This window comes from Salminus brasiliensis, chromosome 7, assembly GCF_030463535.1.
Source record: "Salminus brasiliensis chromosome 7, fSalBra1.hap2, whole genome shotgun sequence".
Taxonomy (NCBI): domain Eukaryota; kingdom Metazoa; phylum Chordata; class Actinopteri; order Characiformes; family Bryconidae; genus Salminus; species Salminus brasiliensis.
In genome coordinates this window covers 21,669,466-21,690,096 of record NC_132884.1, presented here as the reverse complement: position 1 = coordinate 21,690,096, position 20,631 = coordinate 21,669,466, and the positions used below count along the sequence as shown (strand labels likewise).

The following is a 20,631-nucleotide window of genomic DNA, read 5'->3' as shown; positions in this document are numbered from 1 at the left end:
CTTTCCCCGATAAATGAGTCCATTCAAGTGACTGACTGCTCTTATGAAGCCCCCAAAAAATAAAAATTCTACCCTTTTTCTTGCCAGATGTGAACATGACTCCCATACTGACTGATTTGTGACGCAATCTCGCCCTTAACTGATTCATGAATCAAATCAAACTCCAGACTTAAAGGAATAGTTGAGCAAAAACTCAAATGAACATTATTCACCACTTACACTCAGATGCAATTAATCCACACATTTGACACATTTGGTATCTAAAGTTTGCTCTCAGAGATGCTAGGCTAATGTTGCTAACAAACACTGGAGACTGTCACTAATCTTATTTATTTAGCATAGACATACTGCTGTGGTTCAGAACACGCTATGATTTACGGTAGTTTAGAAAAGTAATTTGTTCATAGAAATAAGTTACCTTTACTCATTTTCTTCAGTTTTAAGCAGCTTTTCAATACATTTTCAATAGATAGCAAAAAAGGTTAATTAAGATTTTGGCAAGTATTCACTAAGATGAAATTGGTGAGAGTCAAAGTTCAGGGTTTGTTAGCAATGTTAGCCTAGCATCTGTAGTTTTCTATATTGTTGTTTTTGTTGCGGTTTGTTGAGAGGGTGTGAAGGAGTTTCTATGCACAAGCCATTTAGACTCTTCACCAGGACTGTGGCTATAATTGTTGACCGTTACCGCACTCCCCACACACACACACACACACACACACACACACACACACACACACACACACTTTTCATTAAATATAATAATTACTACTTCGGCATTGTGCATTTCTTTCAGTTTTGTCTAAAATTAGTGTACATATTGCTTTTTTTTATTCTTATATATTTGATAGTGGCTCTTTTATATACATTATACTTGATTTAATTTATGTCAATTTATGTTATTCATTTTTTTTTTTTTAAATACATTTGATCCGATTCCCACCACCCCCCCTAATTTGGACTGCCAACTACCCAACACACGATGCCCCAGTCATCAGTAAGGGCGAACTAGCACACACCCCCTCCGAACTGCCACCAAAGCACCCGCCAACACACACCACTCCGAACTGCTACCAACACACCCCCTCCGAACTGCCACCATAGCAAAATCGTCAGACAACCAACGCAAGGCCAATTGTGCCCTCTCTGGGCCTCGGCTGCCGATGGCATGGTGACAGCGCCTTAGTCCGCTGGACCACCCGGGGCCCCGGTCATTTTATTTTACAAAGTTGTCTGTTTGCTTAGCTTATTTTATATCTTTTATCTTATATTATATTCTATTATTTCACTGCTATTTGTACTGAGTACAACAAACAAGTCTTAGCTAATCAACTGTACCAACAGTGAGAAGTGAGATATCATTTGACTGATTTATGCTTTAAATTCTCAAGAAGCAATAAAACAAAAACAAATAAAAGAGAAACATCCCTAATGCAGGAAAAGTATATAATATTTTGCTTTGAACTAAAAGTGTGTGACTTAGGAGCAAGTTGAGCCACTCACCTCATTTACGGTTGCTTTATAAGTAAACCATCTGCAATAATAAGCTCTTAACCAGCACAGCAGTCTAACTCATCCTTTGGAAAAGGAGAAGTTACAGCCCAGCAATCATTGCTGTAACATAATCTTCCAGCAGCTCGGTATGGCATCGACCTTCAAATAACATGCTTTGTATTACATAAAGGACTGGGGGTTTCAAGTTTTCAAGCCCCTTGATTTACAGTGTACTTACTGTTTAGACCAAAGGTTTTTCCTATAATTAGAGGCTCATTCTTTGAAGCAGCATGGAACATCACAGGTCTCCACTAAAGGACTCCCATGAAGCAACTTGTAAACATCTGTGCCGTCTGCTGCCAGCGTAAAACAAACAGCAATGAAATGAACCCGGAATTGGTTAATAAACAAGGTCCGGCACACGTGTGCTGTGGGTTATTTTGTACCTCGAGGGAAAGTCAGAGTGCAGAGAGCAGCACAGGACTACAGAGTGGGTCAACGCGCCTCAGTGAGCAAGTCAAAACGGCACTTCAGTTGTGCAAGTCCATCGCATAATGGATAGAAGGAGCTGCTCAGCATTTGATGTAATAAGTCTCGTCACGTCTATCGCGAGGAACGAAACCTGGAAGTGGCAGGGAATCTTTTGTTATTATTAGGGCCCTTAATGTCACAGTGGACGAGACAGGACAAGGCACTTATTAGTGCCACAAGCTCATCGCTTTCGACACCATCTTTTAGTCCGGCAAGCTAATGTGACCCCTTGCTCCCTCTCGGTGTTGCTGTGCTTAATTAAATGCGCAAATGTTGCCGTTGAATTTTCAGCCTCAGTGAGTCGCCTGGATTGAACTTTTAGCCTCCTAAGAGAGGAAGAGAGGTCACAGCGGTCATTTTACTTTTGGGGTTTCCAAACTCAGGCCAGTCATTAAAGTTTGCACCCGGGTGAAGCTGTCTCTCCAAGTCCGGCATTCGTGAGTTTGTGTTGGTGGCACTTTGTTAAAGGTTTAAGATTGGCCCAGAGGCACACTGCTATAATTAGCTATTGGCTATTTTTTAGTACAGAGGTCATTCCAGCTCACCACATCTTCACTGGCATGGTCACCAATCCCACCCTCCTTCAATTAACAAATAAACAAAGAAACCAGAATGCCCAACATTTCTATTAAAAACAACTTCAATGTTTCTGGTTAACGATTTACTCTTTGTTTATTTATTGGTTTTATTGTTTGTGGTGTTCTCCGACCAAAACAAAGAGCAAAAATGAGTACGAGTCTTCACCCACCACCCCATGAGGCCTGGGGCAGGTGTGTGAGCCCTCTCACACCTCGCTAGGTAGGAGTGCTAGCATATTTACGCTACGTAACAAGAGGTCACGCCTGTCCCCTCCTAGCTGCGGCGCTAACGCTAGTGCAGTGGGCCTACTTGAAGGCTGTGTTTTGACACTCATCTAGGCTCCTTGTTAACTCTCCCCCAACAGATGTAATGCGCACAGACACGGCTCTGCTGCGCACTAGCTGTGTCCGCGTTCGCAAAGCGCCGCTGAACTGCTGAGACCAGGAAAGGCCTACCAGCGCGAACTGAGCAACAAGTCGTCTAACCGATGTGTGATCTTTAATGTAATAACGTGCCTTCAGAATCTCACACTTACATCGAACCAAGACAATGTTGTGATTTTCTTTTTCTTTTTTTTTTTCGCACCAAGTCAAAAGGGGATGGAGGCGCATAAGGGGAGGGTGGCGGCATCCTTCTGGTGCTTTAAAGCGCTTCAGTCACGCACTTCACATTTAGAGGATTCGGAGGCTTTGTCGGGGGGAATGTCTAAGAGTTTCATTTTCGCTCTGTTTAAGAGGTGAGGTTTTGATTGTGCCGTTTCACATGTGGAATAATTTGCATGCACAAATAAGCACTTGCTGCAGCTCTTTTCAAGGACGAGGCCTCTTATTACAAAAGGCTTAGAACTGAAGCCATGCTATCCTTGACATTGACTGGCTAGCTGATGAAAAACTAATGTCAACAACAACAAACAACCACCAATCATACATCATAACAAGGAGGTGAGTGGTGGTACTACATTGTGCATTCATAAAATATATAATAACTCTCAAAAGCTGACACAATCTTGGCCAACAAGGCTTCCCTCGCCTTTATAAAAAAAAAAAAAAAAAAAAAAAGAAGAGCTCTAGGAGGGGATTTGGATTTGTGGGTATTAATGGCTCTCCCTAATACTGTCTCTAAATTGTGGAAGAGGTGATATTCAACCTCATTAGTCCTTTTATTTATTATGCATGTATTGCAGCTTTACATAAGGGATGTCTAATCAAATTTTTACACGTCCCCTTAGTGATAAAACTTTCATCCGGACGGCAATAATAGAGTTTCTAGCCCAAAATTTTGCATCTCGTGGTCGTAGTCAACAGTTGCGACCAAATGGTTGAACAGAGCCTGGCTCTTATTTTAGGCCATTTCTGGGAGTTCTTGTTTTACGATACAGAGAGTATGTAGGAGGATGTACTGGAGGATCTTGGATACATGCGCTCGGAAACTAAATACGGAATGTAGCAGTGACCAAAAACCCTTTTTCCCCCACCCCGATTGCGAGGCTTGAAAGACATCTGCCTTCTAAAAGCACAGAGATGTAAATCCAAGTAGGATCAGACCACAGAGTTCGGTGAAAAACAGTAGGTAATCCTGTCTGTAATTTTCTCAGAGGACGAGAGAAAAACACAGACGTGGCCGATCCAGGCGGAAACATAATCACAGAGGAGCCCCAGTGAGAAAGACAAGAACTCCAGGATCCCATGTAAATTTAATCCCATCAGAACAGGACATAAGATGAGGTCCTCTGTCCCTTTTGATCCCTAAAGATTCAAAAAGTGTTGAAATGAGCCACAAAATAAATAAATAAATAAATAAATAAATGAATGAATAAAAATACGCAGCTCATCGCATTCACAATGACTGTAAAAACTTCTGACTTAATACTAGCTACTATGAGATAATTCTGCACCACCCCGAGAGTTGGAGAAAACTTGGTAATCTGTGTCAACCCCAGAATTGCCTCTCGGATGGATTGGAATGAGGAGGAAGCAACTGGGACTTCTATAATGATCACATTTCATTACCTCCTCTTATGCCATGGAGAATATCAAGTAAAGCAAACAAAATTGTTTTGATGTGTGTGTGTGAAGCTGTCAGGGGTGGGGCTGTGCGGCGCCGTTAGCTGCTAACACTTTTAGCCGGGCGCAAAAAACAAACTCTGCGGCTTTCCTGCACACTCTGGAGTCCGCAAAGCACAGAGCAGGTCTGCTGAGATAGCCCTGGAGCCCCCGTCCCAGCAGCTCTCAGAGAAACGCTACCGACTGGGGAGCAGAGCGGCAAAACTGAAGCTGCCTGTTAGTCTCTGCATATATACACAGGAGAGAGGAAAGAGGGAGAGGGAGAGAGAGACCAATAGAGCTAGACAAAACGATAGAAAGGAAGAGAGAGAGAGAGAGAATGAGGGAGAGCGAGAAAAAGAACGAGGAAAAGAGACGGTTAGACAGAGACCGCGAGAAAGAGACACGGAAAGAGAGAAAAACAATGAGACAAGAGCGAGAGAGAGACAAAGACAGACAGATTGAGGAAGCAAGAGAAACACAGAGAGAGAGAAATAGCAAAATAGAGAGAGAAAAAGAAAGAGGAAAAGAGACGGTTAGACAGAGACAGTGAGAAAGAGAGAGAGAGAGACAAGGAAAGAGAGAAAAACAATGATACAAGAGTGAGAGAGAGAGACAGACAGATTAAGAAGGCAAGAGAAACACAAAGAGAGCGAGCAAGCAAGCGAGAGAGAGAGAGAGCAAAAGAGAGAGAAAGAGCAAAAGAGAGAGAGAGAGAGAAAGAAAGAGCACAAAAGAGAGAGAGAGAGAGAGAGAGAGAGAGAGAGAGAGAGAGAGAGAGAGAGAGAGAGAAAGAGAGAGAAAGAGAGAGAGAAAGAGAGAGAGAAAGAGAGAGAGAGAGAGACAGAGAGAGAGCAAAAGAAAGAGAGAGAGGGGTGCTCTCAGGAGGAAGGGGAAAAAACCCTTACAAAAAAGCAGCTGGATGAATAAAATGCCAGTCAACACAAATTAATCAGCCAGAATTAACATCAGCACAAATGTGTGTGTGTGTGTGTGTGTGTGTGTGTGTGTGTGTGTGTGTATGAGGCATGGGTTTTGAAGTGGGCAGTAACCGCAGAAAACAAACAAAAACTGAGGCAGATGTTTTTTTCCTTGAGTCACAACAACTGACTTACCAAACAAGTCTGTTCATCACAGCAGCACAGCAACCCCCCCGTCCTGAGCTAAACTCCTCTTTACTGAGCCCGTTCACTTCTGCCGTGTCTCTGTGTCATCCAGGAAGATGTTCAGAGAAGCAAAAAGCAATTTTTTATGATTATTATTTTTCACAGTGGCAACAAAGACCCGTTCCTCAGCCTCTTTCCAGAGCAGTTCCTCTGCTCCTCTGCTGCTGCCGCAGCTCTGGCGATGTTCTACTGGGCCAACAGCATGAGGGCCTGGGAGAAGGATAATGCGAAGTGACTGGGAGCTGGCCCTGAGGTCTGACCTCAACAGCAGAAACTGCTCAGGCATGGCTGATCACCTACTAATACACTGCTTTCCTTCTCTGGCCTGCATCAATGCAGGTGTGCATCAATTTTTCACGTCCTACTGACAAAAGCTTTCAGAACCCCTCCTCAAACTTGTAGCACTGGTGAGGCATTTTTACAAAGATCTGCACTTACACTATATTTTATTTAGGAAAGATTTACCTGCCATTTCAAAAGCTAGCGGGTGGACAAGCGCTAAAAATGTGTTCCTGTGTATGTGCGTGGGTTTACGTCTATGTGGGGAGTCCGGGAAAGTGTGTATTTGCGTGCGTGTGAGTGTGTGTGTGTGAGAGCGCGCAAAGGCATGTGTTTACAGTACATCTTGCTGCTGCAAACAAGCTCTCCTGGCTGAAGGTAAGAAAGGCTTCACAAAGCGCTGTATCATTAGCTGCAGCAGAAAGTCAAAGCCTTCAAAACAGCAGCGAGTTGCTCAGTGACTGATACTTGACCTCTTGACTGCTCGCCGTTCCCCACAGAATTCCACCTGGGGCTCTACAGCTTCGCTTCGTCGGCAAAAACAATACACCAGGAGCAGCCTCTGCTACAGACTCTCAGAAAGAGATGCAAAACAGGAACAACCGCGCGTGACCGTTAAAGCAGCCATATGCAGTTCAAGAAGAAGCTCTATGTTTGTCACTTGTCGATGTTTGACATCCTTTAAGACCAGCAGATGTCCTCTTCATGATTAACAGACCAATCGAAATTCTCAACAAAACGACATGAAATCAAACAGGTTTACATTTGACATTAACATTTATATTGCAAGTTGTGCTACCGCTTTGGCCTGGAGGTCGCGAGTTTCGAATCCCGAGCCATACTTCTACGCTTTGCCATCAGTGGCCGGAGTCCGAGCAAGCACAATTGGCCGTACTTTTAAGTGATGTTGGCCAGAACAGGGGACTTGACCCAGGCATTTTACCCTCTGAGTGCAATGCTGCATCGGCGGCAGTTTAGAGAGAGGCAGCGGGTTGGCTTTGCATGTGTTAACACTACCCTTCTAGTGACAGAAGCATTGCTAGTGCTAGGGGGAGTTCATTGGCAATACCAAATTGGGAGAAAATTCCACAAACAAATAATCTAAACAAAAGTCTTGTAAAGTTACACTAGACGAAAAGGGTTCTATATAGTATCGCTGACTCAATGAGCAAAAATACATTTCCATTAATCAATGCAAAGAATCCTTTAACCAGACAAAGAATCATTTAGGCATCAAAGTGATTCTTTTAATTGTCTGGATTCTGTAGAATAGAATTATTGACTTTAGTAAAGAACCCTCTAAGAACCCTCTTTCTTTTCTTTTCTTTTTAATTTTTTAATAAAACTGTTTTGGAGATTCAAAAAGATTTTGTTCCACTAACAGTTTATACTACAGTGTAAAATTTCATACAGTATGGAATTTATATACAGTATGGATACTGTATGAAATTCTTACGAGCAAGTAATTCCTCCAGGTTTGGCTGTGTTTCCAGTGTTTTCACAATATTGAACAACATTTTCAATAAATAATGTGCATTGTATTTACTTAATTAATACTAATAATATTAATAATAATAAGAAAAATAAACAGCATAACGGTTAAAGACTTTTTCATGAAGGGCCATATCAGCATCAGCCTATATTCCGGGGGCTAAACCGCAGAAACATCGTAACACTAAAATATAATCCTTTTAGTCACCATGACAACTTTACGACTGAACGTAGGACAGAATAAGGTTCAATTGGTGCATTATTTTAACCTAAATACAGATAAGAAACCAGCTAGTCGCTCATCAGCAGAAAGAATGTCATGCCTTTAGGCAATCATGAGAGGTAACAGTTTGCTAGTTTTAGCTACCATTAGCATTAACTACCATTCGCCAAAAAGAGACCGAGTTGTACATTTACTTGTTAAGAGACTTCCAGTTCATCACATTTAGATTTCTAATTTCTTTTCTTTTTGTTTTTATTATGTACACAGTATTTACATACGACCAGCTGTGTGCATTGCCAGATGTTAGGTAACTGATACAACTAATGTATGTAGATATATGTAGATACTATACGAGTATTTCACATCAGCTTCAGACTTGGCTGAGCCAATCAGATTTTAGATCTGTATTTAGAACATTTAGTGTCACATTGTGTGGCTTTTTTTCCCCCCCCAAATTCAAGTCTATTGAGGGCTGTGTGTCTGCAGACTACTCACTCATTACTGATCAGCAGCCACTTCTGCTTTATATTTCTGAGGCCTCTAGAGAGTGGCTAATTAAAAAGACTAGGAGAGACGCAAATAAGAACAGGTTGGATGCTTCAGAAAAAAAGAAAAAAAAAAGCATGGGTGTACCTCCGTTCAGAGAAAGCTCCATCATTTCACCAGCCACATTTAACAGGTGGGAGCCAGTTGTTCCAAATGCAATGGCATTGACTCAGAATGCAATGGCCTACATTCATTGTGTGAAACTATTTAGCAAAGTGCCCTAGGCTTCAACTTGAGCAGTCTGCTCTTAACATCATTTAACATCTATTAATGATATGGGTCATTGTAATTTTAGACTCATAACACTTTCCAAAAATGAGAAATGACTGGTATACTTATAAAAAATACGAGTTGCTTTACATATTTGTATCTATATGTATGTATATGTTTGATTGACCAGCGGTTTGGAGATGTAATTTCACTGATATACTGGCTCACTGACTGAGGGACAGGATGGAATTTTCTACTGCATGGACTTTGGGTCAGCCAGCAGTGAGGCCTACAGAGGACTCAAGACCGAAATAACAGTTTACACAATCTGAATACCATGAAGAACTCCAGAGTTTCACAGACACACGGCCAGTCGAAAGTTGGGGACACTATGGCTTTGTTTGAAATTTTATGAGCAATGCTTTCGCTGTTGCATTTTGATTAACAGGTCTAAATCATGCACAACTGAAGTTCCCCAGCTTTAAATAAAAACATAGCCCACAATACCAGGCAGCCAATCAGCTCATACATTATTTACACATCAGTAAATGGCACAGCAGGAGACAGTTTAATTTTAGACTCCTGAACCTCATAAGTGAACCTGTGGGCCTTTCAAATACGGAACAGCTAATTACTATTGTTCACTTCAATACTATTTGGTTTATGTTCATAAAAGTGTTTTAGTATGAATAACAGCTTTTATTTAAATAATGATTTGGTTTTTTTATCCAAACTGTTTAAAAGGCCCAAATGTGCAGATGCGTGCTGATGACTGCTAAAATCACAATCTCCATCTCCATCTCGCATCTCCATTTTTGTTCATTTTTTAGTTTTCTTCAGCGTTTGAACCCTGCAGCTGCTCCATATACGTACTGTGTAAACAACTGTGGATGAACAGACCAATAGAAATGCTCTAAATTACTTGGAATAAACTCTTATTTACTTTTATTTAAAGACAATATTTGCCTCACCATATTGGAGATACATGGATTTTTATGCTGAAAGTTTAATGAAAGTTAATATGAATGTTATGGTTTTTTTTTATAAACATGCGTATAAGCTAATGGGTGTTCTCAGACTCTAGACTGGCTGTCTACATTTAGACAGATATACCAGCTCATCAATCACAGAGAAGCTATGGTAAAGCAGTGTGTGTTACCTGAGGTGTGCGAGGCTTGTATGGGGAGCTGCTCTCCAGATCAGCCAGGATGCTAGTCAAGGAATCAATCTCGGCATCCAGGCTGGAGCGTCTCTCCTCCAAAGTCTTTTCCGGTCCTTTTATCTACAACACACACATACACACAACTGCTTAAAGGGGTCAGATTTCCCTGGTGAGAACATGATAAAATGGTCAATAACAAACATATATGATATTTAAAGGGCCGGCACAACTGTGACCTACGGCTAAACACACAGAAGAAGACAGTCAGGTACATAAGCTGCCAGGCAGGTATCCAAACTTCACGCATTTACGCGTTTACACAGTGATCCATTTTCACAGGCTCAAAAGTAATTGGACAAATTAACAATGGTAAATAACTGTTAAGGTGGCTAATGGTCAGGTGACTCAGCTGCGTAATACCATTCCATTTCTTACTGCCTTAAAAAGCTCTTTGGTTGCTTTCGTGGTGTTGAATCATGATTTTACTAAACAGCCTTGATCAAGTTCCACTGGCAGCCATACATGCCCATGCCATAACAGTGCCTCCACCATGTTTAACAGATGATGTGGTATTTTTCCAATCTCACACCCTTACTATCCTTCTCCATACTCAAGTTAATATTGGTTAGCACTACATCTGTCCAAAGAAACCTGATGAGCATTCCTTCTTTTTAAGAATGTTCTCTTTAAGAAGAACTTCTAAAACTGCTGTCACACAGTCTTATTTTCTTCGTATTTTTAAACTAACAATAGCCTCCTTTACTTGCATCATCAGCTCTTGAAATCTAGACCTTTTATGCCCCCCTAATGCCATGAAATAAGAGGGAACACGTCCCAATTCAAACTACTAATCGGTCAATTTACTAATTACTCCTGAAACATGCAGAAGTTGCAGCACTATGAAAAAAAATTATACATTAAAAAAAAAACAGTTAAACCCCATGCATTAAAACTGAAAGTCTACAAATCCTTCAGATTTTGATTGCTTCATATAAATTCCATTGTCGCGCTGTACAGAGGCAAAATTCCTAAAACTGTGTCACTGTCCAAATATTTATGGACCTGAGTATTTGCAACAATGTTCTTCTCTTTAGGGACGGCATATTCTTTTACTGCCTCAGGGTGCCTTACACTTCCGTCTGTCTTACTCATAGCTGTGCTTTCACCTTGGCTTTGGAATGTGTTTCTGACAATGAACTAGAATAACAACAAGAAAGGCTTCTAGAAGGAACTAATAATGATGTGCTTGTGTAGAACAGGGGGGGAAAAAGCATGTGTCACACGCTATTCTCACTCTTTCAAGGGTCTGCATTTTCACTGGCTGTGCTTTTATCTTTAAAAGTCACTCTTGCTCTCTTCATGGCTTTATTCCCTGGTGTCTGAAATTAGGCATTTTTTTAACGGAATCTAACTACAGCCTTAAAACAGGAGTCCTTTAGTAAGGGTGTTTCTACAGACACCAGAATGCATTAAAGGACATAGACAAAGGATACCTCATGTAGATGATTCTTTTTAGCACCAAAAGGGTCAAAAGTTTTAGAACACCCCTAAAAAATAAATTATTTAAAACTAAAAAAAATTGTAAAACAAAAATGGAGATTGTCTAGGGACAAAGTCAATGGTTAATAACTTACAGCTGGTCTGTAGCAAAGGATGTAACATAAAGCTTTGAATTTAATGAAAATGTACAAAAACAGTGGGGTGGCTGTCTTTGTTTACTCCATGTTAGAACTTCCGGTGCAACAACGGATCCGTTGATATTGCTTACAACCACAGTGATAATTAACCTACAGTGAGTAGTAAAGCATGCTTAGTTACAGGGTGCCACAATAATGGGAAGAAGAGGTGAATTTAGCTTGAACAGTGTTATGAGCACAACACAAAGATCGGAGTGTTGTGAAGCATCATATAACTATCTATAGCCTTCCAAAGAAGGGGACCTGCATCTGTAGCTGAAGGCACTAAATTTATAAGCACCATCCTTATGTCTGCTCTTACCATTTTGGGTGATGGAAACCAACACCAGAGCATCCTTACCCAGAGAAAAGGCTCTGTTATGAAGCTCTGGTGAAGTGTCTGGTGCTTGTGAGGCTTGTGAGGCCCTTAGACAGCTAGACATGGTCTTACCTGTGTCTTACCTTAGTGGATGTTTTAAACTTGCCAATATTAACCCTATACGCAGACCCTTTTCTTTGGATATGGTGCTTCACAGCTCTCTGATCTTTTTGTGTTGTATTGAATAGCTAGTTAGCCAAGCTCTGAATAGCGCTAAGTAACATTAAATAACCTGTTGGAATGTTGGGTTAGCATAGCTAGACACTTTATGATCAGTGTCCACAGAAGTAACCTACTGCAGACTGTATTCACTTTAAATACGACAACGACCATAAAACATTTGATATGAAATGATTGGATATTCTAACACAAAAGCGGAATAACGTGAATAAGAGCGGTGTTGGAACTGACTGTTTCTAGACACTCAGACCATTATAAGTGCTGGTCTTTCATTTAGAGAAGTGACAAATAAAGCCAGTGTATCGTGAATACAGCTTAGCTTCCTACTCCATCAACAGACTCCTGGAAACAGAAGAAAACTGAAGAGGTCCGGTACAGGAAGAGGTCCGACAGTGTCCAATCCACAACAGCATCAGAAGACAAGTTTCTGTAAGTCAACAGCGTGCGTGATTGGACCGTCATATGACAACACCTTGTAGCACAGCTTAACTCTGGACCAAGTCTTAGTTTCAACTGAGATAACTGAAGAGCTGCAGGCTTGACTGGTGGAGTGGCAGTAAAAAAAAGTAATTGCCAAGAAAAGCAGGCATAAGCTGGGCCATACAACACTGCCGGTGGATTTCTGAAACTTTTGAACAGTAGAGCATGTAGTGTATGCTAACTTTTAGACAAAGCTGTCATAGGAGACAGGAGTTCAGTCGTTTAGTCACAAGCTGATAGCTAAGCTTGGGTGTTGAGTCCTTACTGCAGTGCCTCAAAAAGTACCAGCTTACAGCAACTGAGAGTTTGAGCAGAGGCCATGAATTGGATAGGATTTTAGTAGCTTCATTCAGCATAAGAACAAATCTGTGAAGGGATGTATTCTTGTTTAGGCTGACCTCCTAAACCAGAATAACCAATTAGCGGTTATAAGAACCAATTAGTGTTCTAGTAACCGAATGAAGCGAGAACTGTTCCACATTCTCAGAGGATTTATGATATAATGATATACATGGCTTTTATTCAATTAGGACGACAATAATATGCAATAATATTCTTAAGTGTGGACAGAAATAGGTCACTCGAAGTGCCCTCAAGGGCAGGAGGCTGTGGATGAGCAATTGATATGCAATTACTGGCTGCTGGCCTTACTGCCCAGCCTCGTCATACCAAAGCGCTTGAGACGGACGAATGAAAGACTCATCAAAGCGATGGTGGCCGTGTAATAGGGAAGGTGTGGGAGACAGATGTTGACAGCATTCTCTTTTTTCATCAAAGAGACGCAGCTTTTCTTCTCGCCTCATGGTCGGAGGACACTGTTTTGTAGCCTTGCATTCTGTGGATGGAGGTCATTTCTTTGTTGATCAGAAAGGAGCTGTTTTCAAAGCCTCTAGTTTTATTGTCCGGCTCTACACCAGTGGCGAGCTGGCCTGTGTGCCTTTGAGTAACCATAAAAATTTTACACTGGGGTTTTCTTAGGAAAAGCTTTTGCAGAAGCAGATGAAGTAATCCTAGAAACACTGTCTGTGCACATGTTAAGGGACACCTTGCCCAAAAATATATATATAAATCAGAACACGTCAGCACATCAAATGTAGTGTTTTGATATTTCTATTAATATATTTATGATAATACAGCATAGAAATACTGTTGAAACTCTTCTTGAATCTGTGGAGCCCGCCCATTCCACTGCATCAGATTGCACATGCCTCACAGTTACAAGACCGTGAAGACGAGTCGACATACTCATCCCTGCCTCTCGCCTGTCTAACAGGTGGATTCAGGTGTTCCTCATCTGCCTCTCATCAGTAATCGGACAGTGTGTGTGCTCGTCTATGGTTTTGGGTGAAACTGACCAATGGACACTAAAAATTAATCTGGACTCAATGGAATTATTGAATGCTTTGCTTGTTAATTCGTCGGCTAATGCCCTTCTACTTTTTCTGTCCATCTTCGGTCTGTGAGGCAGTGCAAATTTTGAAGCTTTTCTGGCAGCAAGTAAGACGCACCGTTAAGACACTACTGACTGCAACTGCCCATGTATGTCATTTTCAATACACTGTTAGTATTACTAAATTATTATTAAAATGATGACAGATTAAAGTATTTTCTTATAAAATGTTAAATATTTGAGCTAATTATTCAAATTTCTTATTAGGCTTTTCTAGTATTTTAGCAACATCTGTCTGAAATACATTTTTTAATTAGTCCAATAATGTTGACCAACAGTAACTGAAGTTAGCTAGTTTATTCAGATTATGTTCTTAGTCAGGTCAATTTCACTTTTTTTTCAACACGACAGAGTTGCTTGCTCAGTAAAGTAAGATTTAGTCACTAGAAAAATGTATCAGTAAAAAGTGAATTATTAAAAGTAAATGAAAATGATTCTAATCAGATCTGACAGGTTGCGGAGCTAAACAAGAAGCTTTTAATAAGAAAATCAAACAAAGGTACAACAATGAAAATAATAAAAATATAAAAAATTTTATTTTAGCGCTATTCATGGCAAAACTGCAGGACCGTGAAAGTGAAGTAAGGCACAGGAAACAACAGGAAGGTAGTGAAGCTATGAAGGACACTTAGCACCAAGCCTCAAGATAGCTCGGCCAACTATGCAACAATGTTGAGGGAAAAAAAAAAAAAAAAAAAAAAAAAAAAAAAAACTAAACCAAAAATGCAAAAGAGGGGAAAAACAGAAAAACTTGTTTCGTCTCAAAGCTACTTCCTGAGGAAACTTTTAATAGACCCCTAACCAAAAAAGAGGCAACACAGAACGAACTAATGAGAGGTAGTGAACTACAGTAGGAAGCTGAGCCGCGCTCCCCAAAGTTCCAGGGAATTTCTCACAGCAGCTGTGAGGGCTGTATTTTTAGTGAGCGGAAGTACACAGCAAACTACTCACAAGTACGAGAAACGAGAACAGTACAGTAAAGTAGAATAGAGCAGAGCAGAGCAAACAAGAGAAGAATACAGTAGACCACGGTAGAGCAGAGCAGAGAAAAAAAGAAAAAAAAATAGAATAGAAGAGAAGAAAAGAAGAGAAGAGAGATAGACAAATAGAGAAGATATGAAGAGGAGAAGAGAGGGAAAAAAGGAGAAGAGAAGAGAAGAGAGGAGAGGAGAAAGAAGAGAAGGAGAAAAGAGGAGAGTAGAGGAGAAAGAAGAGAAGGAGAAGAGAGGAGAGTAGAGGAGAAAGAAGAGAAGGAGAAGAGAGGAGAGTAGAGGAGAAAGAAGAGAAGGAGAAGAGAGGAGAGTAGAGGAGAAAGAAGAGAAGGAGAAGAGAGGAGAGTAAAGGAGAAAGAAGAGAAGGAGAAGAGAGGAGAGTAGAGGAGAAAGAAGAGAAGGAGAAAAGAGGAGAGTAGAGGAGAAAGAAGAGAAGGAGAAGAGAGGAGAGTAGAGGAGAAAGAAGAGAAGGAGAAGAGAGGAGAGTAGAGGAGAAAGAAGAGAAGGAGAAGAGAGGAGAGTAGAGGAGAAAGAAGAGAAGGAGAAGAGAGGAGAGTAGAGGAGAAAGAAGAGAAGGAGAAAAGAGGAGAGTAGAGGAGAAAGAAGAGAAGGAGAAGAGAGGAGAGTAGAGGAGAAAGAAGAGAAGGAGAAGAGAGGAGAGTAGAGGAGAAAGAAGAGAAGGAGAAGAGAGGAGAGTAGAGGAGAAAGAAGAGAAGGAGAAGAGAGGAGAGTAGAGGAGAAAGAAGAGAAGGAGAAGAGAGGAGAGTAGAGGAGAAAGAAGAGAAGGAGAAGAGAGGAGAGTAGAGGAGAAAGAAGAGAAGGAGAAGAGAGGAGAGGATAGGAGAAAGAAGAGAAGGAGAAGAGAAGAGAGAAGAGGAGAGGAGAAAGAGAAGAGAAGAAGAAGAGAAAAGAAGAGAAGAGAGGAAAGGAAAGGAGAAAGAGAAGAGAAGAGAAGAGGAAAGGAGAAAGAGAAGAGAAGAGGAAAGAAGAGAAGGAGAAGAGAGGAGAGGAGAGGGGAAAGAAGAGAAGGAGAAGAGAAGAGACGAGAGGGGAAAGAAGAGAAGGAGAAGAGAAGAGACGAGAAGGAGAAGAGAGGAGAAGAGACGAGAAGAATAGCATAAAGAAAAGAAGAAATGACAAGAGAACAAAGGAGATCAGAACAGAAACAGAGTAAGAGAAAAGGAAAAAAGAGAAAAAGAAAAACAGAGAAGGAGAGAGAACAGAAGAGCAGGAAGAAAGAAAATGGAGAGAGAGAAGGAAAGAAGTGAGTAGAGTAGAGTGGAGTAGATTAGTCGTCCTGGGATAGCCTGTGGGCCTGAAGCTCACAGGCCGGATCAGTGACTGCCTCTTGCTCTAATGTTATCCGTTCGGATTCCCTGTCACAACCCATTACGGCCCTAACCCGCCTCTATTTGGAGCCGCAGCGCCACTGAAAACATCCCTGGCAATCAGGGGAGAGGGCAAACAAAGCCCTGTACTAATGGCAGCGTCTTAAATTAACTAAAAGCTAACAGGCACACCCTGTTTTAACAGGCCTAACGAGCGCTGGGGAGGCTGTGTGAATGGCTTTTGTGTGCCGCTTTATTGCACGGGTCACGCTCGCTAATCTGGACAGGGGGAAGGAATACAGAAAAGAAGAAAAACAAATTAAGAAAGAAGGGGGGAATAAAAAAACAGTGGAGATGATGAACAGCGCCGAGCGCTACAGAATCTACAGAAATAGGCAGAATTTCACCATGCATTAAGGCGATTGTAACATTACAGTAAATTCACTGTGTCATTAGTCTTATTGATAGAAACTGACGCAGTTTAGAGGCGTACAAGGGAAAAGAGTCGAACTTTTCTGATACGAGGGCACGTTCCTATGGAAACTAAGGTACATGTGGTTATGATTCATGGTTACACCACTAACAGGTCAATAAAGAACAATTTGCAGGCCATTTAAGAGCAGTGTTGCAGAATAGACGCTTGCAGAGCCATACAGAAACCGGTTCCCTAGCACAGTGCAAAAGGGTCTCTGGAACTGTGCAGAGGACATAATTAAGATGTTGGAGGAATTAAGTCTTATTCCAGCAGGAGGGCTAAAAAAACTCAGTCCGATGTTTGAACAGAGGATTATGAAAGAAAAGAAAAGGCAGAACAAACTAATGAAGCACTTCCTCGGGTTATGTAAGCCGGCCTTTTCGAATGATGCCCGGGTAGCTGACTTAATGGAGAGGTTACAACTCAAGCAGACCTGTGAATGTTTAAGTTAAGGTGGCAAAGCAGAAGGAGCACGGGTGAGAGCCGGACGGCCTCCGCGAGGAGCATGCAACGCCCGATATTTGCATGTCCCTGTACGTCTCCCGCGCTGCGCATTGGAATTACAGGAAAACAAAAGAATTTAGGTTGCGGTGCCGTTTGATTATTCATGTTCGCCGGCGCACTCTGCCCTCTTCCTCTTGTTAGTTCTGCTTAAGCGCAGAAATAATTCAACATCCCTTTTTTCATTCATGAAAGATGTAGAGAATTGGAACGGGGAAATGCTGCGGCTCCGGTGGTTCATCGCTCTGTTGTTTTTTGGAAAAATACACATGTGCGTGTGTCTGCAAGCTCCGCTGTGATCGGAAGCAGGAGTTAAAAAGAACTGGTCTTTGGGGAGTGGCATAATGAAGAATAGTGAAGCGACTCTGCCCTGCAGAGTTCGCTCTGCTCTCCTTTTGAATTCATGTGATCTCTTACTCTACAGCCATTCACCGCTATGAGACTGTGGCTAATTTGCCCTCAGTAAGAAGCCAGGTCTATCCTTTTATTGCTCCTGTATATATACATGGCTTGTATATCAGCTGCAGGAAGCAGTAGCAAGGGACGATATACCAACTGAGTTAAGGTTTAAGAGTTTTGCCATAGTCTTTATATAAGCATGCCATAAATATGCAATGATATGCTTAGCACTATTGCACTGTTAAAGGCAACTCATTTAGCTAAATGGCTAAAAACAATTTAAAGTGGTTCTTGAGTTATTCCTGACCAAGCCACACCCGTGTCCTCTCAGCTGAGACTGACAGTTTGAGTCTTCTTAACTTCTAGGTACCTGCATTTAACTGATGATCTTAAAACCATTGCTATAAACATTCCTCATTGTACCGTGTGTGGGTCAATCCAATGTGTGCTATCAGTCAATCGAGCTGTAGCCAATCATGATCACTGACAGGAAGGTAAGCTTTGTCTTTGCCTTAGCTAAGTTTATCTAAAAAACTGAATTATTATTCGGTGGATGTGTGTGTAATATTAACCCAATTAAACTTAATAGGCCCAAAATCTTGTTTTTACTCTACTATAGATATGTTTTACACTCTCTGACCCAGAAAACACACCATTTGTCTTGGGAGCAGAGAGGCACCATATACACCATCGTTTTTGTCTCTATATATATATAAAATGCACACATTCCGTCACCTAAAACGTACACAACATCATGCTAGTGTCATCCGGGCCAGGGATGATCATTCCCACTATTAGGTAGGTGGTTAAAATATTCCGATATGACCTTGTATGTAATGGTCAGGAACCTAAACGTTTTTCTTATACCACCCACTACTAGTCAACTGCCAATTGTCAGCAGATTGTTGTTGATGAACTAATATATTCACACAGCATCAGGTGGAGAACAGTGCAGTGCAGAGTTACCAAAGAATTATGACGGGCAACGTTTTCAATAAAAAGTAGAGAACGTCTCTGAAACGGAAAAACGAGCCTGCTCAAGTCTGTTCAGTTATTTCACTCCTGAGAGCAGCTTCGTTTTGTCTGTTTAATGGAGCCGATAAAGCAAATCATTGAGAAGCAGCTTTGTTTAATGGCAAACCCAAACAATGACAAATGATTTAGAAGACATAAAAGATCTTAGATATATATTTAAAAGATAGAAATATATTGTTAAATAACCTGATAAGTTATAACCTGATAATAACCTAATAATATGTTAAATATATTGTGCTTCACCTCCAAGAGCAACTACAAGAAGGAAAACGAGAACATGGACCAGGCAGTTTATAAAGGAAGCGTTGGACTGCAAGTGAGCATTTCCACTGGGGGAAGTGACTGAGGTGAGCCAATAGGTGTCAGTCTTCTCTATGGCCTCAGTGTCTCTAGAACGAGGTCAAATTAAACAGATAAGGCACTGGGCAACAAGCCAGTTACAGCACTGCCAGAAATGGGTTAGAGAGAACATGGGTGACGCTGGGTTATGCCGGGCTGCTACAGTACAAGGGTGCATGTGGGCACCTGTTTGTGTGTGAGCGATCGATACTGCCTCACCTGAAAACCAAAGGAGCTCTCATCCACTAGTGGAGGCGCAGGGAAGGATGAGGGGGATGATAGGCCACTGGTGTCCACTATCGGTGGGGGCGGCGGAGGGTAGTCACCTGGGCAGTTCAGGAAAAAGGAAAGAAAGAAAGAAAGAAAGAAAAAAGAAAGAAAGAAAAGAAAAAAAAACATCATTCGGTGAGTTTCAGATACGCTCAGACTTACGTCTGTAAAGTCCTTAATACCTAAAGAATAAGTCCCTTCATTGCAGCGTGGAGTGGGCTGAATACTTTCACTAAATCAGAAGCAATCCCACATCTCGACACAGCAAACAGCACAGAGTGAGGAAAAGAAACTAATCCTGGATTTGAAAAGGGCAAAATAATACTTCCTGCACAACTTGGAGGAGTACAATCCTCATTTTGATGATTAACTACCCTTGTATTTTAGAAGATTTAGCAGGACAGCCGGCCTCTTTATAAAACGGCTGTCTGCGCAAGTGTTAAGTGCGCGCACACAGGGGTGTGTGTGGGTGTGCAGGAGGGATTACATACTAACCATATTGTCCCGAGAAGATTAACACATATAATTGCAACAATTTGGTTAACCAAGAGCCCTCTAATCTGTGGTAAGCAGGTGTTTACCGAGATTGAAAAAGTAAGTTCTGTGTTCAAAACGAGCTGAACAGGGTATTTGTCCAGCTAAGAGAGCGGCAACAAGCCAAATTTAGAGTTCTAAAGTCCAGCGCTAATCCCTGGATTGGGTTCCTCTGCATGTTTCAGCCAGGATGAAGATCCGCTCTCCAAATTAGATTCCGATTTGGCTGCACTCCGTGTTCGACTTTGGATTGAATCATTTGACCATGTACTTCTAAGTACCAAGCCAGACATGAGCTTTGCAAATTAAGGGCCTTTAAGGGGGGGGAGGGGGTGTTTGTGGTCATGTTGCACTGTTGATGAGGCTTGTCCAAAAATTGCATTTGCTTTTTATTATTATTATTTTTTTTTTTTGGGCCTCCTCTTTTTTTAGGGTCTTGTATTTGTTTTAATTAGAGACTAATTGATGTCATCTACGTAGGTTATCAAAGTCTGCTGACCAAATTAATTAACTGATGTCTTGAGCTGGCTAAATAAAACCCCAGTGAATCTGTAAGCATAAATTAGACACATGCTCATCGCTTGCGCAATGCCACTTCTCTCAGACTGCGAGCATGACATTAAAGATTCCCTGCAGGAGGAGGAGCGCTTTATATAATAACCTTGTGACCTCTGCTAAAACTCCTCAGTGTGGCTGCCAGAGCCCCTCATGCATTCGCAAATCAAACAAGAAAGAAAATCCGCCACTCGTCTGTGAGAGCCCCTGCGCTACCCCGGCTCTTCTCTTTCACTCTCTCTACACTCCCCTTTCACTTGCCGTAATAAAAAGTCACTTGTATGTTGCCGTCTGACACAGAATTAATACACTAAGTTC

General features: G+C 41.4%; 1 protein-coding gene across 3 annotated transcripts in view; it reads right to left on the bottom strand.

The window, feature by feature from the left end:
- lpp (LIM domain containing preferred translocation partner in lipoma) overlaps nt 1-20,631 on the bottom strand; it is a 234,874-nt gene that overhangs the window by 103,468 nt on the left and 110,775 nt on the right. For all 3 annotated transcript variants that reach the window (XM_072684124.1, XM_072684123.1, XM_072684122.1), the window contains 2 exons: nt 19,174-19,280; nt 9,718-9,840 (listed from right to left, as the gene is read on the bottom strand). In XM_072684124.1, coding sequence (XP_072540225.1) covers nt 9,718-9,840; nt 19,174-19,280 — 230 coding nt within the window. The remainder of the gene's footprint in view (nt 1-9,717; nt 9,841-19,173; nt 19,281-20,631) is intronic.